At 36.0% G+C, this 21844-nt stretch overlaps 1 protein-coding gene across 11 annotated transcripts in view; it reads left to right on the top strand.

Moving 5' to 3' along the window:
* The window catches only part of inpp4b (inositol polyphosphate-4-phosphatase type II B), a 244590-nt gene that overhangs the window by 110978 nt on the left and 111768 nt on the right, over positions 1-21844 (top strand). For 10 of the 11 annotated variants that reach the window (XM_048196107.1, XM_048196108.1, XM_048196110.1 and 7 more), the window contains one exon: positions 21497-21605. In XM_048196107.1, coding sequence (XP_048052064.1) covers positions 21497-21605 — 109 coding nt within the window. Of the gene's footprint in view, positions 1-12320; positions 12341-21496; positions 21606-21844 lie in introns of those variants that run through there. The other variant, XM_048196111.1, reaches the window with a different exon arrangement.

Here is a 21844-nt window from a genome sequence, read left to right as displayed (position 1 = left end):
GCTTTATATATTGCATTCTGTATAGGTGGAGTGAATTTTAAAAAAATAAATAAATTTGTGATTAATAATCATTTGTGCGTACAGACATTTTTAAAATTCTTTGTAAAAATAAAAATAAAATCTAATTGGTCTTAATTTTGTCTTTCAATGCTATGAAAAAAAAAAAATATATATATATATATATATGTATATGTGCTGACTCAAAAATCTTTTACAAACCTGGGCCAAGTTTAAACCAGTAACCCGGCATCACAGCTGGCAAAGGGGTATATATTGCCATTATTACGTAATCAAAATGAAAATTATTATTGCTGGTCTTCAATGATAATGTCAAGTTACTTTAATGTATTTGCACCAAAAAATGATAAGGATTTATGCTGATATCGTCCAAAACCACACATTGCCAGGGTTGTTTCCAAACTTTTGCAGGGCAGTATATATATATATCACTTCAGTCAGCGTACATATTCACACATATCTACACCCACAAATAACACATTCAGTGTTATTTTTATAACACTGTCTCTCTGTCTTCCACCCTCAATAAACTCCCTCTTTCCGAAGACCATAACCTGGGTGTAAACAAGACGTCGGGTCTGTTATGTGCCGCGGTCAGTATAATTTCATTGCTTTTCCAACACTGGCCAGAATTAGTCCATAACTTGGTGAGTTTTAAGCCCTCATAAAACCCATGATGTGTTTGGGTGAGTGTTGATCTGGTGGTTTTGGTTTAGAGACCTTTTACCTGGCTGGCACTTTTCAAATAAACCCCCCTAAATGAAAGTTTGATTAGACGCACAGCCTTTGATGTCAACAACAACAGAAATGAGAGGCGTTTTCTATTTAAAAAAAAAAAAGTTGATAAGCCTGTTGTTTATTTTGCAGGTCCAGACTATGATTATATTATTTAAGGTTGCTTAAGGTTTTATTATTTGTATTTAACAGTTTTTCTGCTGTTCAGGACCCCATCAGATCAGACCTGTGACCCATTTGCAGGGTGCAGCCCACCAGTTGAGAAACACTACATTAAACACAGTGAATGACTCTAAATGCTGTGCATATTTATATTTTTGTTTGGTTGCAGCTAATGTGTTGCTTTCAGTCCTTATAAACACTAAATTATATGAAATGAAGCTTGAAAAGTGGCATCTCCATCAACATTGTTAAAATGAATGTAATTTCCTGAATAAATCAGCCTGCTGGTTTTGTCTGTGATGTATGTTGATGCGTACACACTCCTTGGGTGACTTTGACATGCTCAGCTTTTTCTCAGCAAGCTCTACTGTTTCAAAAGAAACACTTTTGAACTTAAAACATTAAAAGAATACAGTCTGATTAAAATATGTGCTTTCAAGACGGTGCTGTATTCATATTACGCAACCATTCTGGTCAAGGATTATTCTTTACCTCCCAGTATAAAACTTCTGCAATCAGTTCAGCCTGAATCTAAAGGCTTCTTCTGATTTTGTTTTGTAGATAGTTTCAGTCTTCGTTGGGCTGTTTGTGTTTTTTACCATTGCTCTTTATAAGAAATGTAACAGTTACATTTAAAAATCTCAGATTAACTTTAATAAAATGTTCAGCATTCAAAATGGAACTACAATGATGATGTAATTGTGACATTTGAATTATGAATGGTGACTGGTTTTCTTTTTTGCATTTATTTGCATTGTCAAAGTTGTTTTTCTTCAATTTAAAGTGTAACATCACCAATTTTCAATCCACTTTATATCGTTACAATGTCAGAAGTATATGCAAATGAACAAGGTTTACTTGTTCTCTGTGTTACCTGGAACATTTACTTGTCAGATTCACATTTATTTGTCAGAAAAAGTCTTTTGACAGCTCCAGGGCTTTCGTGAAAACTACAGATTGTACTTACAGTCAGATCGGAAGAGGGTTATTAACAGAACAGTTATAGTAAGGGTAGGTTTATCACTGAAAATTGAATTGTACTCTATCTACTCTTTACGGCGACTGCGTATTGCTTGGGGGTTGTGCGGAACAGACAGAACAACTGTTTCTTTCAGTTTTCTGCTATTTTGGCCTAAAACACTGTTCATGGTCATCCGGTTTAAAGTGCTGACTACAAACTAAGGGCATGTTCACACTTGGCATCTTTTTTTGAATTATAATCCCACCAATGCATCTCAGAGTGTCTTTTCAAGTTGAATATAGTTAAACTTTTCTGAAAAAAAAAAAGCCCTACGTCAAGCACCCTTTTGACACCTGACCAATGATAAGTGAGTAGCGAGAACTGTCGTTTCCATAACAACAAGAAAAAAATGGAGAAGGTGCCTGTAGATGGACTTATTGTACTAGTGTCTGTGCAATGATGCTGCAAACCGTGCATCATCCAACCCGATCTCCTGGACTAAATTATTGTAAGCACCATACTGTTTCCTTCCCTGTATAATAACGTGCATCCACAAACAGCTTTGTGAACCGACATTCTCCTCCCCGTTAACTTCAAAACCCAATGTAAGAGCCAACTTCCTCTTTCTCGACATTTATCTCTGCATCACACAGCACTCTTGTAGCAGCTGTTGTTATAGCAACAATTATTTTTTTTATACTAAAAAAGTGTGAACACACCCAAAGAGGTTTTACGAATCTTTGCAGCTTTTAGCTGCTGCCTATAACGCACTGGATCCTTCACTGAAAACTGAAAGTAACTCACTCCCGTTAAATGTTTACTCTTTGAATTCTTGCACAAGGAAACAATACAAGTCAACACCATTATGACTAAAAGTTTGCTAAGAAGTATTTCCTACTAAAGCAAGGTGTTATTGGCTATGGTAAGCGCATCCATAGTAGACTGGTGGGAGTGGCCTTGAACAGCAACATGTAAAATTTAAAATCTCATTCCTACTGCATTGGCATCTACATTTTATTGAAAGCTCATTTTTCCAGCGGTGAATTACACCTTTCACATCTGTAGAGTCGCTCACATTGTGTTGATTCTCATGCACAGCGTCATTACAGTGTCAAACCAGCTCTGAAGCAGCATTTTGTTTAGGCCTGAAACATAAACTTATTGGTAACACTTAACTACAAGGTATCATTTGTTAACTACATCAGTTAATGCAAACTAATAATGAAATATACTTCTAGCATTTATTAATCTTTTTTTATGTTAATTTCAACATTTACTAATGCATTTTTAAAATTACAAGTTGTATTTGTTAACATTAGTTAATGCACTGTGAACTAACATGAGCAAATCAACAATTGTATTTTTAATTAACTAACTAACAAAAAACAAAAAAACGAATAAATGTTGTAAACAAGTATTGTTCACTGTTAGTTTATTTAAGTTAATCTAAAGCAAATGAGACCTTATTGTGAAGTGTTACCAACTTATTTCATTTTTTGCCTCCTTGCTCACACTGGCATTTCCTTCAGCAAATGCACATCTTGTTTCAATCTTCAGAACTTAATATAGAATTTGTAATTCAGTAATCCTAAACTCGAACTGGTTGAAAGTCTGAACACTGCAGCAAGCGAGTGTATGTATATTTGTGCTCCATATACCAAGATTAATCTGAGAACTACTTAACTCTTTGCCTTGGCTTCTACTAGTCTGCCTATCACAGCACTGCAGCATCTCACACACAAACACACACACACACACACTTAAGGCCAGGCTTATTGCCACGGTGATGGAAAAGCCATCAAGTATCTGATCCAGTGAAATACAGAGCCCAGCAGAAAAAGGGATAGGTGCTGCTGTGCTAGAGAAATACTGACACGTCGCACTTTACTTCTGATGCTGTAGTGTCTGTGTGTGTGTGTGTGTGTGTGTCCCTCCCTGCGTTATCTGCTGCTAGTCACCACTTGTTACACACTGCAAGCTCACAAGCATTCACTGAGAAAGTAATATCCATGCTGGGATGCAAGCAGAGGGCCGTTGCTCTGCTTGGGTTTGATGTTGTGGGGTTTCATGCAGCGTGCAGACAGGGGCGGCTGATTCCAGCCCATAGCTGAAGTGTTGAGTTTTGTGCTTTTATTATCTGACACTTGCATATGTTACTTACTGGATGGATTAGGCTGCTTGACTTGACCTCATTGTCATTTAGTGCTGGTTTTCATGGATTGCGAATGAGCTGGAACACAATTTCATTTGTGCACATTATTCTAGACAGGCTAGCGTGAGTTTCACATGCTTTCTAGATCATGTCACATATCTTGTTCTAGCTGTGGCCTTAAAAAAATGTTCATGTTTGAGGTTCATGGTTTGTGGTTTCAAAACCTATATAGACAGCATTTAAAGTCATCATATGCATGCTCCTGATGCCGAAATATAGGCCGCATACTGTAAGTATGTTGCATTAATTATTTTTGAGGGCAGCATTGCCTGTTTGTTTTGCAGAGATGATAATCCCATAATGCACTGCAAAGAGCTCAATAAAAAGATGGTGGGTGAAGAAAAAATATTAAGTTATAAAGACTTAAACTAATATTAAGTACTAAATATTAGAACTTATATTAATATTAAGTATTAAATACAAAATATTAACAGAAATATTAAGATAAAATATTATTACATAATATTTAATTGTACTTTTTAAATTATTTTTTCTATTTTTAATCAATTATTATTTTACTTAAATGTCAGGATTCAAGTGTGCATAATAAAATGCAATAATTCATTATTATATATATTTTACACTACTCTCTTGAATGTGAGCATTCATAAATTTCTCTATAATGACTGTTTAATTGCATATTTTTAATTTGTCCACAGCAATGTGCTGTTTAAGGCTGATTAAGACTCTGTCAGGGTTTATATGATAATCACTAGTTGATTGTACACCTAATCATATTGTTTATTCATTGAATCGTAAATATACATTAAATAACTACGCTGTGTGTTTTTATGCCTATAGTGTTGTTAGCTAATACCAAACTAGGTTTTAGCGCAGCAGAGTCTGTATCTGCACCATACGCTGTTGTTACGCTTAATGAATTTCCGTTCATAACAGTTTCAAAGTGCAGGCCGCTCGTGTGGATTACACGGTAAACACACAGCGACCTGTTTATTGAGGTGAGAGAGCAGGCAGCCGCCGATCCCGCTTTGACATTTAGCCCCCGGCGAGCGCACTGTCAGAGGACCGGCTCCATTTTTCATTGCTCTGACATTTTTCTCATTGTTAGTCTGGAGGTATTAGACAGAGCTCCTCCACGCTGAGTTAAAATGGCTGACAGAGGAGATTGTGCGGAGGAAGTGGGCTCTGACACCGGAGGGACAGGGATAAGCTCGGCTTGTCACCGTCTGACACGTGGGCCGAGTTCGAGGAGCTGCTTACTGTTTTAATGACCACCAAATGAGAAGCCTTTGGTCGACAGCGTGGCACGCGCATTCATGTCTGCAGTGTTTTTAGCAAGAAGTAGTCTGTTTCATCTCTGACAGAGATGCAACGCTTGGTGATTTGTGCAGAGCAGATTAGAATGGAAGCAAACAGGCAATCAGGCCTCTAATGATCGTTTTAGAAGCAGCGTGTTTACAGGAACAGCCATTAGACGCTTGATTGCATGCTACAGTACTAAAAATAAAGATTTCTCATAGGTTCTGTTTACAGAGTTCCCACATTTATGGAAAACCTGGAAATATTAGGGAATTTAAAAAACTGTGTTACAGGAATGAAAATATTTATACTAAATATAAACCCTAAAAAGTATTTGGATACTTTTTGACACTTGAAGGGTTAGTTCACCCAAAAATGAATATTCTGTCATTTATTACTCACCCTCATGTCGTTCCACAGGCATTCGTTCATCTTCGGAACACAAATTAAGATATTTTTTAATAAAATCTGATGGCTCAGTGAGGCCTCCATTGCCAGCAAGACAATTAACACTTTCAGATGTCCAGAAAGCTACCAAAGACTTATTTAAAACAGACTACAATGGATCAACCTTTATTCACCAATATCTAGTGATGGGCGATTTCAAAACACTGCTTCATGAAGCTTCGATGCTTTACAAATCTTTTGTTTCGAATTAGTGGTCCAAAGTCACATGATTTCAGTAAACGAGGCTTTGTTATGTCATAAGTGTTTCGAAATTATATATATAATTTATATTCATCTATTTTATGTAATCCTTAGGCAATTTAATGGCCAAATATAAAGCACATTAAAATCATCATATTGCCTAATGTTACTGCAAATAAAATAAAAATAAAATAAATTGTATTTATTTTTAATTAAATAAATTATTGTTATTTATAATTTGTCATGTTTTAAATAAATTATTTTAATATTTCAAATAAAATTTAATCATTGCAAACATATGTAGATTATTAAAAAAAATAGATTTTTTTTTTTAAAGATTATCAAGAGCTGTTGTTTCTGCAGTGTAAACGCCCATGTGTTCTTGTTTTAGTCATGTATCAGATCCATAGTCTTTTGTCTCAGTAGTGTGTGTTATAATGAGAGTGGCCTGCGGATTAGTGGCAGTTGTCAGAGGGCATCCCTGTTGCAGTGCTGGGATTGCATCAGCTCTGATGAATCTAATCCTGGTGACTTTCAGGAGCGAGCAGGCGGAATGCTAACAGCCCAAACTGTCAATATCAATGACTCACATCAACATCCCAGATCCTTCCTGCCTGAGCCCAGTTGGCCTACAGCGCACCATATCCACACGTCAGTCTTTACACTGCCGATGAGACGCAGATGACACTCTGAGCTTCTGTTTGACTGGGCTTATGACAGACTCACTGCAATCTAAAGTAGTTTACATGTACGAGTAAACAGACAAATCACATAAAACTTGTCAAGAAGTTTTGTCAACTGGTTTGGAGTAACATTTTACCCCATAATCAAAACAAATGTCTTATACTATTTTAAATATTATTTCAGTTAAGTTTTATACTTTATTATTATTATTATTATTATTATTAGGACCATCAAGATTTTTTGCTTTGCGACATCATTTTCATGACAAACTAACTGAATTTCTCCCATATACTTATTACTTTATAAATAAATAAAACTATATTGTTGGTATTGTATTAATACCTAATAATGTATTGTGTTTGATCACAGTAATGCGAATCATTGAGAAGAATGGGAGTTACAAACAAACTCAGGATGCATTACGGTATGAGATTTTGGGGAGTAAATACAATTAATTAACATGAAAATAATGTCAAAAACATTTGTATTGTCTTAAATAATTGTCCTAAAAGGCTTATCTTATGCAAAATATAGTTTCTTATTTTTTGTTTTGGTATTTTAGGCTAAAATAGAACATGGACTTCATGAGATTCACTCTTTTAGATTGTTTTGCATACAATGAAAAATTATGTGATCAATTTGTTATTTAACATGATAAACTTAGTTTCTGTATTGTATATATTCTTAGAACTTTGGCTAATGTTCTGGCAAGGTTATGAACAAACACTCTTCCAGTAACGTTAAATGAATAAATGTTCATTCAAAGTTATCTCATTTCGTAATGTTCAGAGAACGTTAAAAAATAATGTTCCTAAAATGTTTGCAGAATGATCAAAAGGAATGTTCCCTTAATGCTTGCATAACCAAGAAAAAACTATGTTTAAACGTTTTGAACATTCAGAAATAATGTTTTCACAACATAATGGGAACATTAGCAAAAAAAACCTTTCTTTTTAGCATTGGGCCCTGTTTCCACCTGGTATTAAGGTGCGTTTTGGTCGATCGGAGTGGACGACACTAAATACAGGTGTAAACGGGGTGTGAAACATTTTGAGCTTGTCCACTTTCAGAGGTAGTCGACCGGATTACTTTCATAGTGTAAACGCTCATGTGGTCAAATGTGTTCGAACAGCCACAAAAGACCTCCTACTCTCCACCTACTGACCCTAGCCTGAAAAAAAAAAAGATGGATGACGCACCTTCACTCTCTTCCATTGTAGTAACTGAAGCCACCAGTGTGCCAAACTGGCGCTGACATCTTGAGACATCTAGTGAGCGCAAAGTGGAGCCGCGATGTCAAGGTCCCGCCCACACTCAGAACAATGTCGCTGTGAAATAAACAGTTATGGAATCCCTTTTTTATAGCATTCCCATTTTTATAGCATTAAATAACTAACTAAAACCAAACTTTTTAAAGAACGAACATCTGAACTAACATCAGTGTGACAAAAAATGTGATAGAAATTATCTTTGGAAAAAACATATTTGAAGTGTATTTTGATTGTTTAGTTTGTCTCACGTCCCATTACATTACATGAAGAGGGTGGGGTTTATGACCTATACTGCTTCCAGTCACCTGGGGGCGATAGAGACGCTTTGGCTTCACTTTTCAGGACTTGAGCGGCATACTTGCTACTGACTTAATGCATAAACATTATGGGAAGAGTGCTAGCTGGACGAGATTTAAACTTTGTCGAATGAAGACCCAAGTTTGGTTTGAAGACAAAAATGTACCAAGCACAATGTTCTCCCACCATTCCTGATTTCTTCACAGTCTTGCGGCTGTCAGAGCAAAAAACGAAAACGACTGCTCTCCGTATGTTTTTTCGTCATCATGGGTGCGTTCATATGCAAATTGTGCAAACTTATTTTGTCCATTAGATCGAAAGATCTGAAAAAAAAAACCATATATTTACCCGCCCATAGACCCTCCCCTCGAAGAAATCAGGACAGAAGTGGTTGATAAAAGAAACCAGGTGTAAACGGGTATGTGTCTCCCTCGTCATGTGATCCAATCGACCAAAACTCATCTTAATACCAGGTGGAAACAGAGCCTTATAATTACATAAAGTTTCTGAAATTTTCTTACCCTTTTCTTAACCTTAAGCAGATCCCTCATTAATTCTTATGATTTTAACAATAGTGCTACACCACTGTACAACAAAATGATATAATATATATTTAGGACAGCTTACATATAAACCGATAATGACTGACAGAATGATTTCTTTTGTAGGAGTCTTGTACTTTCCATCACAGAGAGCGTTTTGAATGCTTCATTATATATGTGTGGGTGAGGTGTAAAATATTAATACTCTGGTTAGAGGCATTCTTCACAGACACTAAAGGCTTTTAGAGTTTCTAAAAAATGCCACGTCCCGACCCGCGCATCTCAAGCCTTATTTTTAAGACGGAGAGCTTACCTTTAAGCTGTTTCCGTCCAGCCCCACAAAACAGGGTATTTATAGTCTCTGGTACCTTTTGCTCTCATTGCTCTGCAGGAAGCTTGACATTTTGACTGGCCTGAGATACTTTCACATTCACAACCACAGGGCAGGACCTTCAGCTGTGAGGGTGAGCTTGTTATTTGCATCTTCAAGAGCCGAGCGGTTCAGATATAAAAGGGTGCTGGTGGTCTCAGTGGGTTTGGGAGAGATTTTTTGACGTTTTCTTAGCTCTGTGTCGGACTTTTTAGATGTTTTCGACACTGAAGCGCTTGAGGATAGAGATGTTGTGGAGTGTGGTCCGAGGGAGCTAGACTGTCACTGTTGTGTTCTGTTTAGTCTATTGTGAACTTGCTGAGCTGATAGAACAAGTAACTTGTGAAAACACATTTTCCGCAGCGTTGACAAACTGTGAAGAGAAACATGCAAGGCATCTTTTCTCAAGGGGAGCTGCTGAAACATGCAGTGATGAGTCACTGAATGTCAGTAAGTGTTCAGTGATGTTCCAGACACTGTTGGTGATGTGGGCATGTCCACTTACACCTCATGCAAATGAGCAGGTGATGTGCCGACTACCAATACGCTTTATTATTTACACACCACCACTGAAATGCCATTAAAATGTTCTTGTGATCGATTTGTTCACATAATACGCAACATTTTTCAATTTTTCTGCAATTATATAATTCTTCCTAAACACGGCAAACTGCGGGATCTGATTTGAGAGCATTTTGACAGGGGTCCTATTGACAGTGTTGTGTTGTTAAAAGTACTGACTACGATACCAAGTCAGTACTGAAATTGTAAAATTTTGATGCTTTGAGCGCTGTTGAGCGGATTCATAAACACCTCTGATTGGCCATTGTGTTCACGTGCTCATATGATATGTCTGTGATTGGCTACAATGATCAACGCACGGGATTTTTTGAATTTGAAAGCTGGAGCGGGAGCATTTGAAAGCAGGCGTCTATCACCGGACCGGTCACGCGCTCCTGTGTGTATCTTTGTAAGCACTCGGTGAAGAGCGTCAAAGATGTGTATTTACAACATGTTTCTGAAGCGATTATCATTGTAGCCAATCACAGACATCTGATGAGCATGTGAACACAATGGTCAGTCAGAGGTGCTTAAGCATCTGCTCAACAGCGCTCAAAATGCTAGGGGGAAATGCTGGTATTGTCAAATTTTTAATATTTTAGTACCAAAGTCGGTTCTTTTGACAACAATAATTCACACATGACCTACTAACAAATGTATATGAAAATGGTTATCAACCAATAATTTTTAATATTATTTTATATTTTATTCTATATTTTATACTATTATTTATTTTATTATATAACATCAATTATATTAATGTTACTATTTTAATGTTATTGATCTATTTTTTATATTATCATTTTTTTGCATTTTATTTTATATTATTATTATGTTTTTTAATGTATCACACCATTTAAATATTATTATTTTAAGGTTATTAGCTGGTATTTTTAGTATTACAGTTTATTTTTATATTTTATGTAGTTATTTATTTATTTTATACATCACCATTTATATTAACATTGACTGCAATTTATTATATTACCATTTCTTACATTATATTTGATATTATTATTTATTATTATAATATATCACATGAATTGTTAATATTATTATTTTAAGGTTATCAACTGATATTTGTATATATTTTTTATTTTTATATTTTATATTTTTTTACATTTTATTTTATATATTTTTTATATTTATTTATATTATTTTTTGTATTATTTATTTTTTATATATTGACGTAATGATGTTGTTTATGTTGATATGATTCTATATTTTTATATTTATTTATTTATATTATTTTTTGCATTATTTATATTTTTTAAATATTGATGTAATGATGTTGTTTATGTTGATATGATTCTATATTTTAAAAAAGAATTGCAAAAACTATTCCAATTTTTAGTTTTGATTTTGGACATTTCAATTTAAACATTTGTCAGTTAAACTTGTTTTTTTTTTTCCCCATTAAATGACTAATAACTGCTCAAGCAGAAAATTAAGAATATGACTAAAAATATTAGTCAAACCAATTATCATTTTAATTATTTTGTTAGGTTTATTAGCTAGACAGATTTCACATCTCTAGAAAAACTTGACCCTTGACTGTTCATGAAAAATTTATGAAATATTTAATATAATTATTTTGGCTAATTTGATTGTGAAGTACTGAAGTACTCACTGCTTGGTTTAACACATTTTACCATTTTTTTATACATTTTTAGAATTACAGATTTTTCTACAGATTGGCCCCAAAAAATGGAGAAAATGTGAGAAAGTCATCATTAGATTCCATCTGGGCCTCCTCATGAGCCAATTCACAGCTCGCTTTTGAACATATTATCTCATAACGAAATAACTGAATAACACAGAATTTCCAGGTACTGCAAACGTGCGCTTCTAGTTGATAATAGAGCACAATTACTGCTCTGGATTGTGATGAGGTCAATGACTGGCTTCCTGTTTTCTGCATCAGTGACTGACTCTCTCATTCGATTGTCATTGATTGGAGCTTGCCTCACAAAATGCCTTTGCAAATTGACTCACAACCACAAGCAGGGCGTACATAACGAACCTTTATGGAAATGAAAGACTGCACCAAACACAGAGCCTGGATTCATAAGCCTCAGTAGAAGCTGTGCAACATAAGATCCTCAAAGAGAACAGATTGTATTGCCGGGGGAGTTTAATCTCTAAATGTTTACCTGAATTCACAAGTTTATACACTTCATTTTAGCATGCGGTGGGCGAGTCTCATGAAAGCATGTCCAGATCACATTTCCCCTGAAAATCAAACACAAAAAGAAAGGAATTATATATTGCATAAAGAAAAGTCTGTTTTAAAGAATATTCTTGCTAAATATAATTTCTTATTTACTTTTGGGTTAAATAACTTCAAAGGGAATAAAAATCTAACTTCTTCCATGTTTAAGTGCTATAATCGGGTCCCCGGTGCATCTGCCAACCAAGAAAAAGTTAAAAAGGACAACCCAGTAACTTTGTTTTGGTAAGCCTTTCTCTGCAAGCTTGTGAAAAAACAAGCCGCTCAGATTTCGCTCCCCTATTGACATAGGAAGGAGATCATATTACCGCCTCTTAATCTGCACGTTTCCACCCATGGCGCCGCCATTTTGTTTTCGCAAATGAGGCAAAGCTGCAGATGAAGAAAATGTAAGTATTTTTAAGTAATGCAATGTATTTCTTCTTTTCAGGTATAGCTCCACTTTCCGTGTGCTTTCCCTTAGCCTCTATAACTTTGTTAGCACAAACGGAAGTTGTTTTTGACAGAATTGTGTCGGTGTTACTTATGATTCGCCCACAAAACAGCTTAGACTACTAATGTGATGTAATTTTATACCAGACTGCTTCACAAACAATGCTGGATTTGCACAAAAAATGAACATGACGACACATGCTAGTCGATGAGTTGAATCAACTCCACAGCAACTACATAAATGTATCCACTAACCGTTCAGAAACGTCCAGATTCATTCTAAAAATTCTTCCTGAGTCTCTCCATCAGTGTAGACTCCGGTTTGAACAGTGTAAGGCTGAACACCGTTACTGACAATCCTCATTTTGGCTGCGTGAGATTCTCCAGCTTTGTTGTTGTTGAGCAACCGAAGCCTGAGCTGTTAAAGCTCCGCCCTCTTCTGGAGCAGCAGCTCATTTGCATTTAAAGGGACACACACAAAAACGCTGTGTTCCCTTGTCTATTAAACATGTAAATATTAAGGAGTCTTTGGTGTTTCCATGGTTTCTACAAAATAAAACTGGAAACCGAGGGTAACATGGGTATGACGCAATTGACAGGCGACTCCTCACACGTCCCGGAGCCTTGGTTAAAATTGCAATTTTCTCACAATTTACAAATAGTTGCGAACATTTGGGATATTGTAAGTACTCAAATGAACAAAATATATAACACTGGCCTAGTGGTTTTTGGATTTTATTTAGCACCTTTAAATAACTTTAATTAATACTTTATAATAAAAAAACATACTTTTTCATATTCCTTCTTTTTATTTTTACGGTTAAATATGACCCAGACATGTTCTTGACAGCTTTCATTTTCATCCTAATAATGATCACACATACACACACTGCCCTATTTCTCAATTACCCTTTTTAAAAGATCACCACCTTTGTAGAATGAAACATGAGTCTGTAATACACGGTTATAGCGCTGAGTCTTCAGACATGAGCTTCATAACATGACCTCGTTTGAGGCTGAGATTTTAACAGCCCTCGGAAATCAAGTGACGAATGACCTTTCACAGCGCTCAGCAGCATCCATCAGCCACCGCCTTAATACAGAATAATACTGAGCGGTCAGATAAACCGTCGGGCAGCGGCCTCTCGTCGGAGCCTGCAAATGCTGCATGATTTTTGAATGAATTCAATTAATTTTATATGTTCCGCTGTAAAAATAGCAAGGGAGTTGGTTGTTCATATTCATCAACAGCCGTTGCGTAGCGTCTGTTTAGAAAGGACTGGAAATGCTCCAAAACAAGCATCTGCTCGGTCGATTTCTGCCGCTTTCTGTTCAGAAGCTCAGTGTGTCGACTCGCTGATTGAGACAGCCATTCAAATACAATTACTGCTGAGTCATGGGAAAAACAGGGGGAAGAAAGAGCTGGTTCATTTTCAAGGATCCAGAGCAGCTCTCGCTCATCTGCTCTCCACAATTGTGCCAGCATTACTCATAGAGACAATCATAAAACTGCAGAGCTATTTTTAGCGCCGTCCAGCTTTTTATGTAGGTCAAAAATCAGAGGATTTCTCCTCAGGTGGGGTGAGACGTATAGGGTATCTCACCAGGGTTGGACTTGAGGGAAAATAAGGCAGAACAAGACAGAGCTTCACAACTGCCCCATCTTGACTGATCATCCGAAGTCAACTAGCAATGTCCGAATCATGAATGAACTGTTCTTTTGAGTCGGTTCAAAGCACTCAAGAACTCAAGACATATTTGAGTGAACTTGTGAGGGGAAAAAATTGAGAACAACGGTCTCTTACAAATGTTTCTGATTGAGTCAAGAAACAAGACCAAGAATCAAGACTGTATGACAGTTTTATCAACACGTGTAAGAAACCAGTTAGTTTTAATAAACAGAATTATATTTAAACATGCTAAAACTTTTTCATTCAAGGATGTAATGTCAGTATTATTTTATTTACTGTAAATGTATATTAGGTATGTATTTGGGTTTTTTAAATCATTTTATTTTGAACCTGACTTAAACAGCTCATACATGTTTTATTTTATATTTTATTTTACTTTAATATTTGATATATTTTTATTTATTTTTTTGTACTTTATTTATTTTATTATTTTATTTAGTTTTGTATTAATTTTTAAATTAATGTCAGTATTGTTTTATGTACTCTAAGTGCATTTACTCTAAGTGCATATTTAGTTTATATATATATATATATATATATATATATATATATATATATATAAATAATTTTATTTTGAACCTGACTTGAATAGCTCATACATTTTCATACATTTTATTTATATTTTATTTTACTTTATTATTTTTGTATATTATTTATGTTGTTTAATTTTGTAAATTAATTTATTTTTAATTTAGCTTTGTATTTAATTAAATTTTGTTTTGGTTTTTTTATTATTTTTTTATTATTATTATTTTTTTTTTTATTATTCTTTGATGGCAGTCAGGGAAAAATAAACTGTGAAACTCAGTGACCTTAAGCAAAGACAGCAGATTGCAAATGACATACTTCATCCGAGAAACTGCATGGGAATGCTAACGGATGGCTCTCTCCAGGTATTACAGACCCTTTGGTTGACACAGACCCAGAGTGTCGGCTGGTGAAGAAGTAAGGTTGGTTTTGTGTATTCCACTCTAGTATTTCATTTCAATGTCACTCTTCATTTAGCTTTTCACGACTCTTGAATATCATGTAAATTCAACCTCCTTCAGTCCTTTTGTGAGTGGCAGCACTATCAGATCCTGTCTGTGTGAAAAGCACCGTGTCCTTGAGATGCCCTCTAGCTCAAAATAAAGACATGTATGTATTTTTGAGAGAAAAATATTAATTCTACCTCTCTTAATTGACTGTGCTGTTAGTCGCAGTGGGGAATAGTGTCACAGTCAGCTGTGAGTTTAAAGGCATCATAAATCATCAAAAGCCTTGTGATGCTGTATGTGAAAAGATTTATGATCCTCACCACTGTTGCTTTCCTTTGCCCCTTTTTACACTATGCAGGACTTTGGTACATAATACGTGTATATAACTAACTTAAAGGGGACCTATAATGCCGCTTTCACAAGATGTAATATATGTCTCTGGTGTCTCCAGAATGTGTCTGTGAAGTTTCAGCTCAAAATACCCCACAGATCATTTATTATAGCTTGTCAAATTTGCCCCTAGTTGGGTGTGAGTAAAAACACACTTTTTTTTAGTGTGTGTCCCTTTAAATGCAAATGAGCTGCTGCTCCCGACTGCTTTCCAGAAGAGGGTGGAGCTTTAACAGCTCGTGCTTCGGTTGCTCAACAACAACAAAGCTGGAGAATCTCACACTGCCAAAATGAGGATTGTCAGTAACGGTGTTCAGCCTAAAGCCTGGAACACACCGAGCCGACAGTCAGCTGACTTAGTTTTCTCAGTGTGTTCCGCACCATCGGCTGAAGTTGGTCCTCGTCGGCTTTTTTCAGCCGATTCAACATGTTGAATTGCCGTCGGAGCTCGGCGGTCCATTGGGCCATCTGATCATTCTGATCGGCTGGTCAGCTACTGCCACCTGCTGGTACGGAAAGGCATTTCTTCTTACGCAGAACAGACGAGCTACTTGGCCATTGGGTGTCGAGCATTGGTTTGGTGTGGCAGGGCAACTTTGGACCCAGACACTGTTGACATGAGCCAACCCTGCAGTCTGCTTTCGTTGCCACTAGTTTGTCGGCATCAGCTTGGTGTGTTCTGGGCTTTACATTGTTCAAACCGGAGTCGGACACTGATGGAGAGACTCAGGAAGAAGTTAAAACTTACAGAATGTGACTGGACATTTCTGAATGGTTAGTGGATAAATTTATGTAAGTGTGCAATGACTTGGGCTATTTCTGAGAAGTTAAAAGTAACAAAGAAGCAGCACCATTGTGTGATACTACGTTTATACATCAGTCCAGTGAACAAGAATTTAATATTCAGTAACTTACATTTTAGATAGGCTAAAATATTGCCAGATACATTTTTTTGTTTATTTAAAAAAAAAAAAAAAAAAAGTTTCTGAATGAATCAGCGTTTTGAGCAAATCGGTTAAATGAATGATTCAGTGACTCGCTCGTGAAGACACTCACTTGATTCGTTCCTGAATGAATCTGTGTTTGATAACGAATCAGTTGAATCAGTGATGCAATTATGAATACAGTCATTTGTCAACACCAACTGGCGTAACAATGTGACTTTTCATCCATTCATCGACTATATAGTATATGTGTGTAGCGTTCAAAAGTAAGTTTTTCCAATTATTTTTTGAATGAAATCTCTTCTGCTCACCAATGCTGCATTTATTTGATCAAAAATACAGTGAAAATGGTAATATTGTGAAATATTACAAATAAAAGAACTGTTTTCCATTTAAATATATTGTAAAATATAACTTATTCCTGTGATCAAAGCTGAATTTTCAGCATCATTACTCCAATCTTCAGTGTCACATGATCCTTCAGAAATCATTCTAAAATGATGATTTGATGCTTAAGAAACATTTCTTAGTTTTATCAATGTTGTGCTGCTGCTTCATATTTCTGTAGAAACTGTGATACATATTAAAAATACAAACTAGTAAAAAATAGTTCATAATGTAATAACTTGCACTGCCTCTGAAAGGACTAGCATCATACATGCCTCTTACTTTATGAACCCCTCAAACCATCAAGCTCCATTTTTTGCTTCATAATGACTATTTGTCGCTCTCCAATTAATCCCCAATGGATAAAAAGTCTCTGCATTTCTTTCAATCATTAAATGTCCTGTTTCACTCAGAAATGTGTCACATTACAGAAGTGAAATGGGTTGCTAACGGCGTCTCATTCAGATCTATTAGCATATACTGCTAGCTCTTCTCATAACAACACTCTCTGATTTACTGTTGTCATAAAGAGACCCAGGGCCAATTAGATTTGTCTAGGTCATGTTCATGGATGGGTAATTTGCCAATGTACCTCTTAAGGCTGACTGGATGTCTTTTTCTCTCCTCCATGACTCAGTCGAGCATCAAAGTTAATTTGAGGTCAATCATAACCTCACATATCAGACTCACTCCAAGTCTGCTGGCAAGCGAACAGCCACAGCTGGGGTTTGATCTGCTCGTGCCAAACCTGTGGCTGGTAACTACTGAGAAACCGAGTAATCTTCCTTAATCAATGCTAATATCTACAGGATATCAACTACGGGTTTAGGTACCTTAGTGAGGCTGCAGTGTCCCTATCTGAGTCGTTTACATGAGATTTTTGAATCTGATCAGGCTACACTGTAAAAAATATCTCCGTAAAATTTACGTTAAAAAAAAATGGCAGCTGTGGTTGCCAGAACTTTACCGTAAAAAATACGGTAGCAACATTTTAGGTTTTATGGGAAAGGACTCAGACTACTGTCTATTTTACAGTTCAAAACCATATCATTTAAAGGTTTATGTTACATTTTACAGTTACAGTTTATAATTACATAACTGTTCATAACTGTTTATTTTACACAAAATTCTGTTAAATTTATGGTATAAAACCCAGCAGCTGTGGTTGCCAGAAATTTACCGTAAAAAATATGGTAGCAACATTTTAGGTTTTACAGATTTAATTTAAATGTACAGCCCAAAAAAAAAAAAAAAAAAAAAAATTATTTCATTAACAGATATAGGGCCCTATTTTAACGATCTAAACGCAAAGTGTAAAGCGCACGGCGCAGGTGCACTCAGGGCGTGTCCAAATCCACTTTTGCTATTTTAACGACGGAAAAACGGTCCGTTTTTGAAATGGGTTGTCCCTATTCTCTTAATGAGTAATGGGCGTAACGTTCAATAAACCAATCAGAGTCATCTCCCATTCCCTTTAAGAGTGAGATGCGCTCGCGCCATGGCGGATTGCTATTTACATGGCGGAATTTGTTAAGTGGCCAGTCAATCTTTCAGTCGTCTGCGTTGGATGCAGGCTTTCAAATAGCTCCACGCGATGAGTCAGTTAATATATATGCGTGTGTATTGGCACGATTGTTCAATTAATTAGCCAATTTCGTTCATCATTATAAGTAGTAATAGGCTGAATTTAAAATAGGTAGCCTAATTCTAATACACGCAATGACTATTCATCATTACATTTTTATATTTATGTAGCCTACACAATAATATTCTTTTACACTGTAATCCTTTTGTTTTTAATATTTGGCATGTTTGTGTGATGCGCATCCCTGTGTGTAATAAGCAAAGTCAACGCGCACTGTGGACGCGCCCAGAGGCGCAGTTTCTACCAACGCGCTCTAACAAAAAATATTGCGCCATTGACTTTAGACTTTAGACCAGGTTTGAGTTGGTCTATGGCGCAGTCTATTTTCAGCTCATTAAAATAGCAATGTGCCGGTAATGCGCCTGAACACACCTCTTTTTTAGACCAGCACGCCCATGGGCATACTAACTGGCGCAAATGCATTTACTAATTTAAGGACGTGGCGCTGAACGGGAAAACGCGAACGGCGCCGGACGCAAACTAGCAAACACACTTGCGCTGCGCCTTGCGTCGCATTGCGCCGGGTGTATTATAGGGCCCATAATGTTACTTTACCAGCCTATTGAAGTACTAATATCTGTTTGAGCCTTTGTAATATACTGAAAACCATCAAACCAACCACAGTGGTGGTGAGAGTCACATGATGAATCAAAGTTCATCACAAGCTGAGAAGGACAATACTGTTATATAATAGGTGCACACAGTGTCATTCACACAAACACTAAACACCATCATGGTAACCATGATGGTGCCACATGCCATTTTAAAATTGCAATGAACATTCATTTAACAACATTAGATGTAACATAAAACCCTAATGTACATAACTGATTAGAAAAAAAATAAGAAAAACTAAGTCAGTTGAACTGTCAATTTAAGTTTTTTCACTGTAAATTATACAAAGACTTATTTTTCACTTCCAACCCCCCCCCCAAAAAACAGTATTTTACTATAAAATTAGAATAAATGTAACGTTAGATCTATTACAGTTATTCACTGAAGAATATTTTGTTAACATTCTCATTAAATGTTATTTCTGAATGTTCTTTGAATGGTTAAAAAAGTCAATTTTTTAAATTATTATTATTATTATTATTTTTTTTAATTCTTATTTATGTGAACGTTAAGGGAACATTCCATTTGATCATTTTGCAAACGTTATGGGAATGTTACTTTTGAATGTTCTCTGAACGTTCTAAAACATAGTAACATTTAAGTAATAATGAACATCCAGCTGAAATGTTTCAGAAAAAAAAATCCATGAAGGATGTATAAATAATGTTTCATTTTTAAACACCAGAACATTTTTATGAACTTTTGTTCATAACTTTGAGTGAAGGCCTTTGCACACTGAGTCCGAAATTTTCGCATGCTTTTTTTTTGTATTCGCAATCCTAAAAATTCTCTCTGCGTCACGCATAGAGACCTTGCACACTGAGTCTGATGTGTATTAATGAATGCGTTGCGGAAAAAAATCGCAAAACAATACAAAATTAAGTCTTCAAGCAGTGAGCACGATTAGATGTCTCCTCTCTTCTTAAAAAGAGAAAAAGAAAGAGGAAATATTGGGTCCATCCAATCCCAAGATTGCATAGAGAGAAAGGAGAATTCACCTCATCAAGGAGCTGCGGGATTATCCGAGCGTTTCAAAGATTACTTCAGGATGTCAGTGGCTCTGTTTGATGCTTTACTACTGGCACAATCTGTCTTTATATTCAGTCTCTTTGTATTCCTCACGTTGTTTGTCATTCAGTACTGCTGTTTTGTGTGATGTAGATGACGTGGATCAACTTGTCAGATGGCATTCTGGATTTTTGCGTTCACATACGGTGGCTCTGAATTGTCAAAACGTCTCTCAAAATGCGTGCCACGGGTGCGAAAAACGCAGAAAATTGAACCTGAACCGAATATTTTTTTGACGGACGAAGGTTTCGGAGGCAGTGTGCAAACGCGATTGACATAACGTGAGGTCGAATTTATTTTTTAACGTGCGAAAGTTTCGCATGCGAATTTCGGACTCAGTGTGCAATGACCTTGAACCTTTTCAGAACGTTAGCCGAAAGTGCTGAGAACGTTTCTTGTTAGCAAATATGCAAGACTAGAAAATGAATTGGATCAGATTGTAAAGAATTAACTAACTTCTTGTTCTAAAATGTTTTATTTTAAAGATGATAGGTGTCATTTAAAGACCCCCTGTGGTGAAAATCAAGTTTTTAATGTTGTTCAAATGTCTGTGTGGTGTTTTAATATGCTTTAAGAAAAAACATGTGCAAATTCATCTGTCAACACCATTGCTGAGTATTTTCTCATTAAAACTGCAGTGATCTAAATAAAGTTTCAAAAACACTGTTGGAAACTGTCCGTTTCATACCATTACAAACAAGTAACCAATCTCAGCATGCGGGACAGGGCTTTTCTCCACTGACTTTCAATGATGTTCAAAGGATGCTGATTTTTAGAAGGCAGCTGTTTGACTCTGCGATGGCGCACGGGAACGTGGTTTGGATAACATTAGCAACACATTATTATCTGTTTGATAATGTAATCAAGCAAAAGGCTAATTATTTTAATTGCTGTTATGTATCTGACGTTGTAGAGAGAGATACATAAAACGCACTACCATTTTGATACATCGACTTGTAGACAAAACTGTAATATTCACTCTTCCACTTCTTCTTCTGAATCAGTCTCTGGTTCAATCATATACGACTGAATTAAACCAATATTTCCACTTGCTATTGTGTATCATTTACTAGAGTTGACTGAGTGGATCAGGTAGTCCGAACTGCTGTGATTGGGTGGAGGCGGGGACTAATTTGCATATTCATGTATCTGCATATACTAAATGAAGCAAGGGTGTAGAGTTACATTCAAGCTATTTTAAGGCATGAAATCATTTTCACGGGAAAATGTTTTAAATGTGTCATTTTAGTGATCAAAGATTTTGGGATAAAATTATTGACTGCAAGGGAGCTTCAATATGAAAACATCTGGACACTCTGATTCATATTCATATTAGCTTGAAGCCCTTGACACAGGTGTACCGAGACTCATTTGTCATTGTGTTGCTGTGTTTCAGGACAGCAGATGATTCAGCGACAGTGGGCACAGTGGTGGTGAGCCGACTGAAGATGGGTGAGATTGAGGATGGCGAGGTGGACCACATTACCGCCGACATGCACCAGAAGGTAAGCTGTGAATTACTAGCTACTAGCTCAACAACACTAGTAGTTCAACTGCTTTCAAAACACTTTTAAAGAGTATATAGGCCTTATATACAGATATTTATTGTGGTCGCACCATTCACAGATCAAATAAATGATTATTGATTCATTTAGTCGTTCTTTAAATGCAATGTTTCAGTGTTGTTTGTTACTACGTTAACTATATTTACTACATGATAACTATGTTTTCAAGAGATTCGCTT

This window comes from Megalobrama amblycephala, linkage group LG7, assembly GCF_018812025.1.
Source record: "Megalobrama amblycephala isolate DHTTF-2021 linkage group LG7, ASM1881202v1, whole genome shotgun sequence".
Classification (NCBI taxonomy): domain Eukaryota; kingdom Metazoa; phylum Chordata; class Actinopteri; order Cypriniformes; family Xenocyprididae; genus Megalobrama; species Megalobrama amblycephala.
This window is presented reverse-complemented; position numbering and strand designations above follow the sequence as displayed.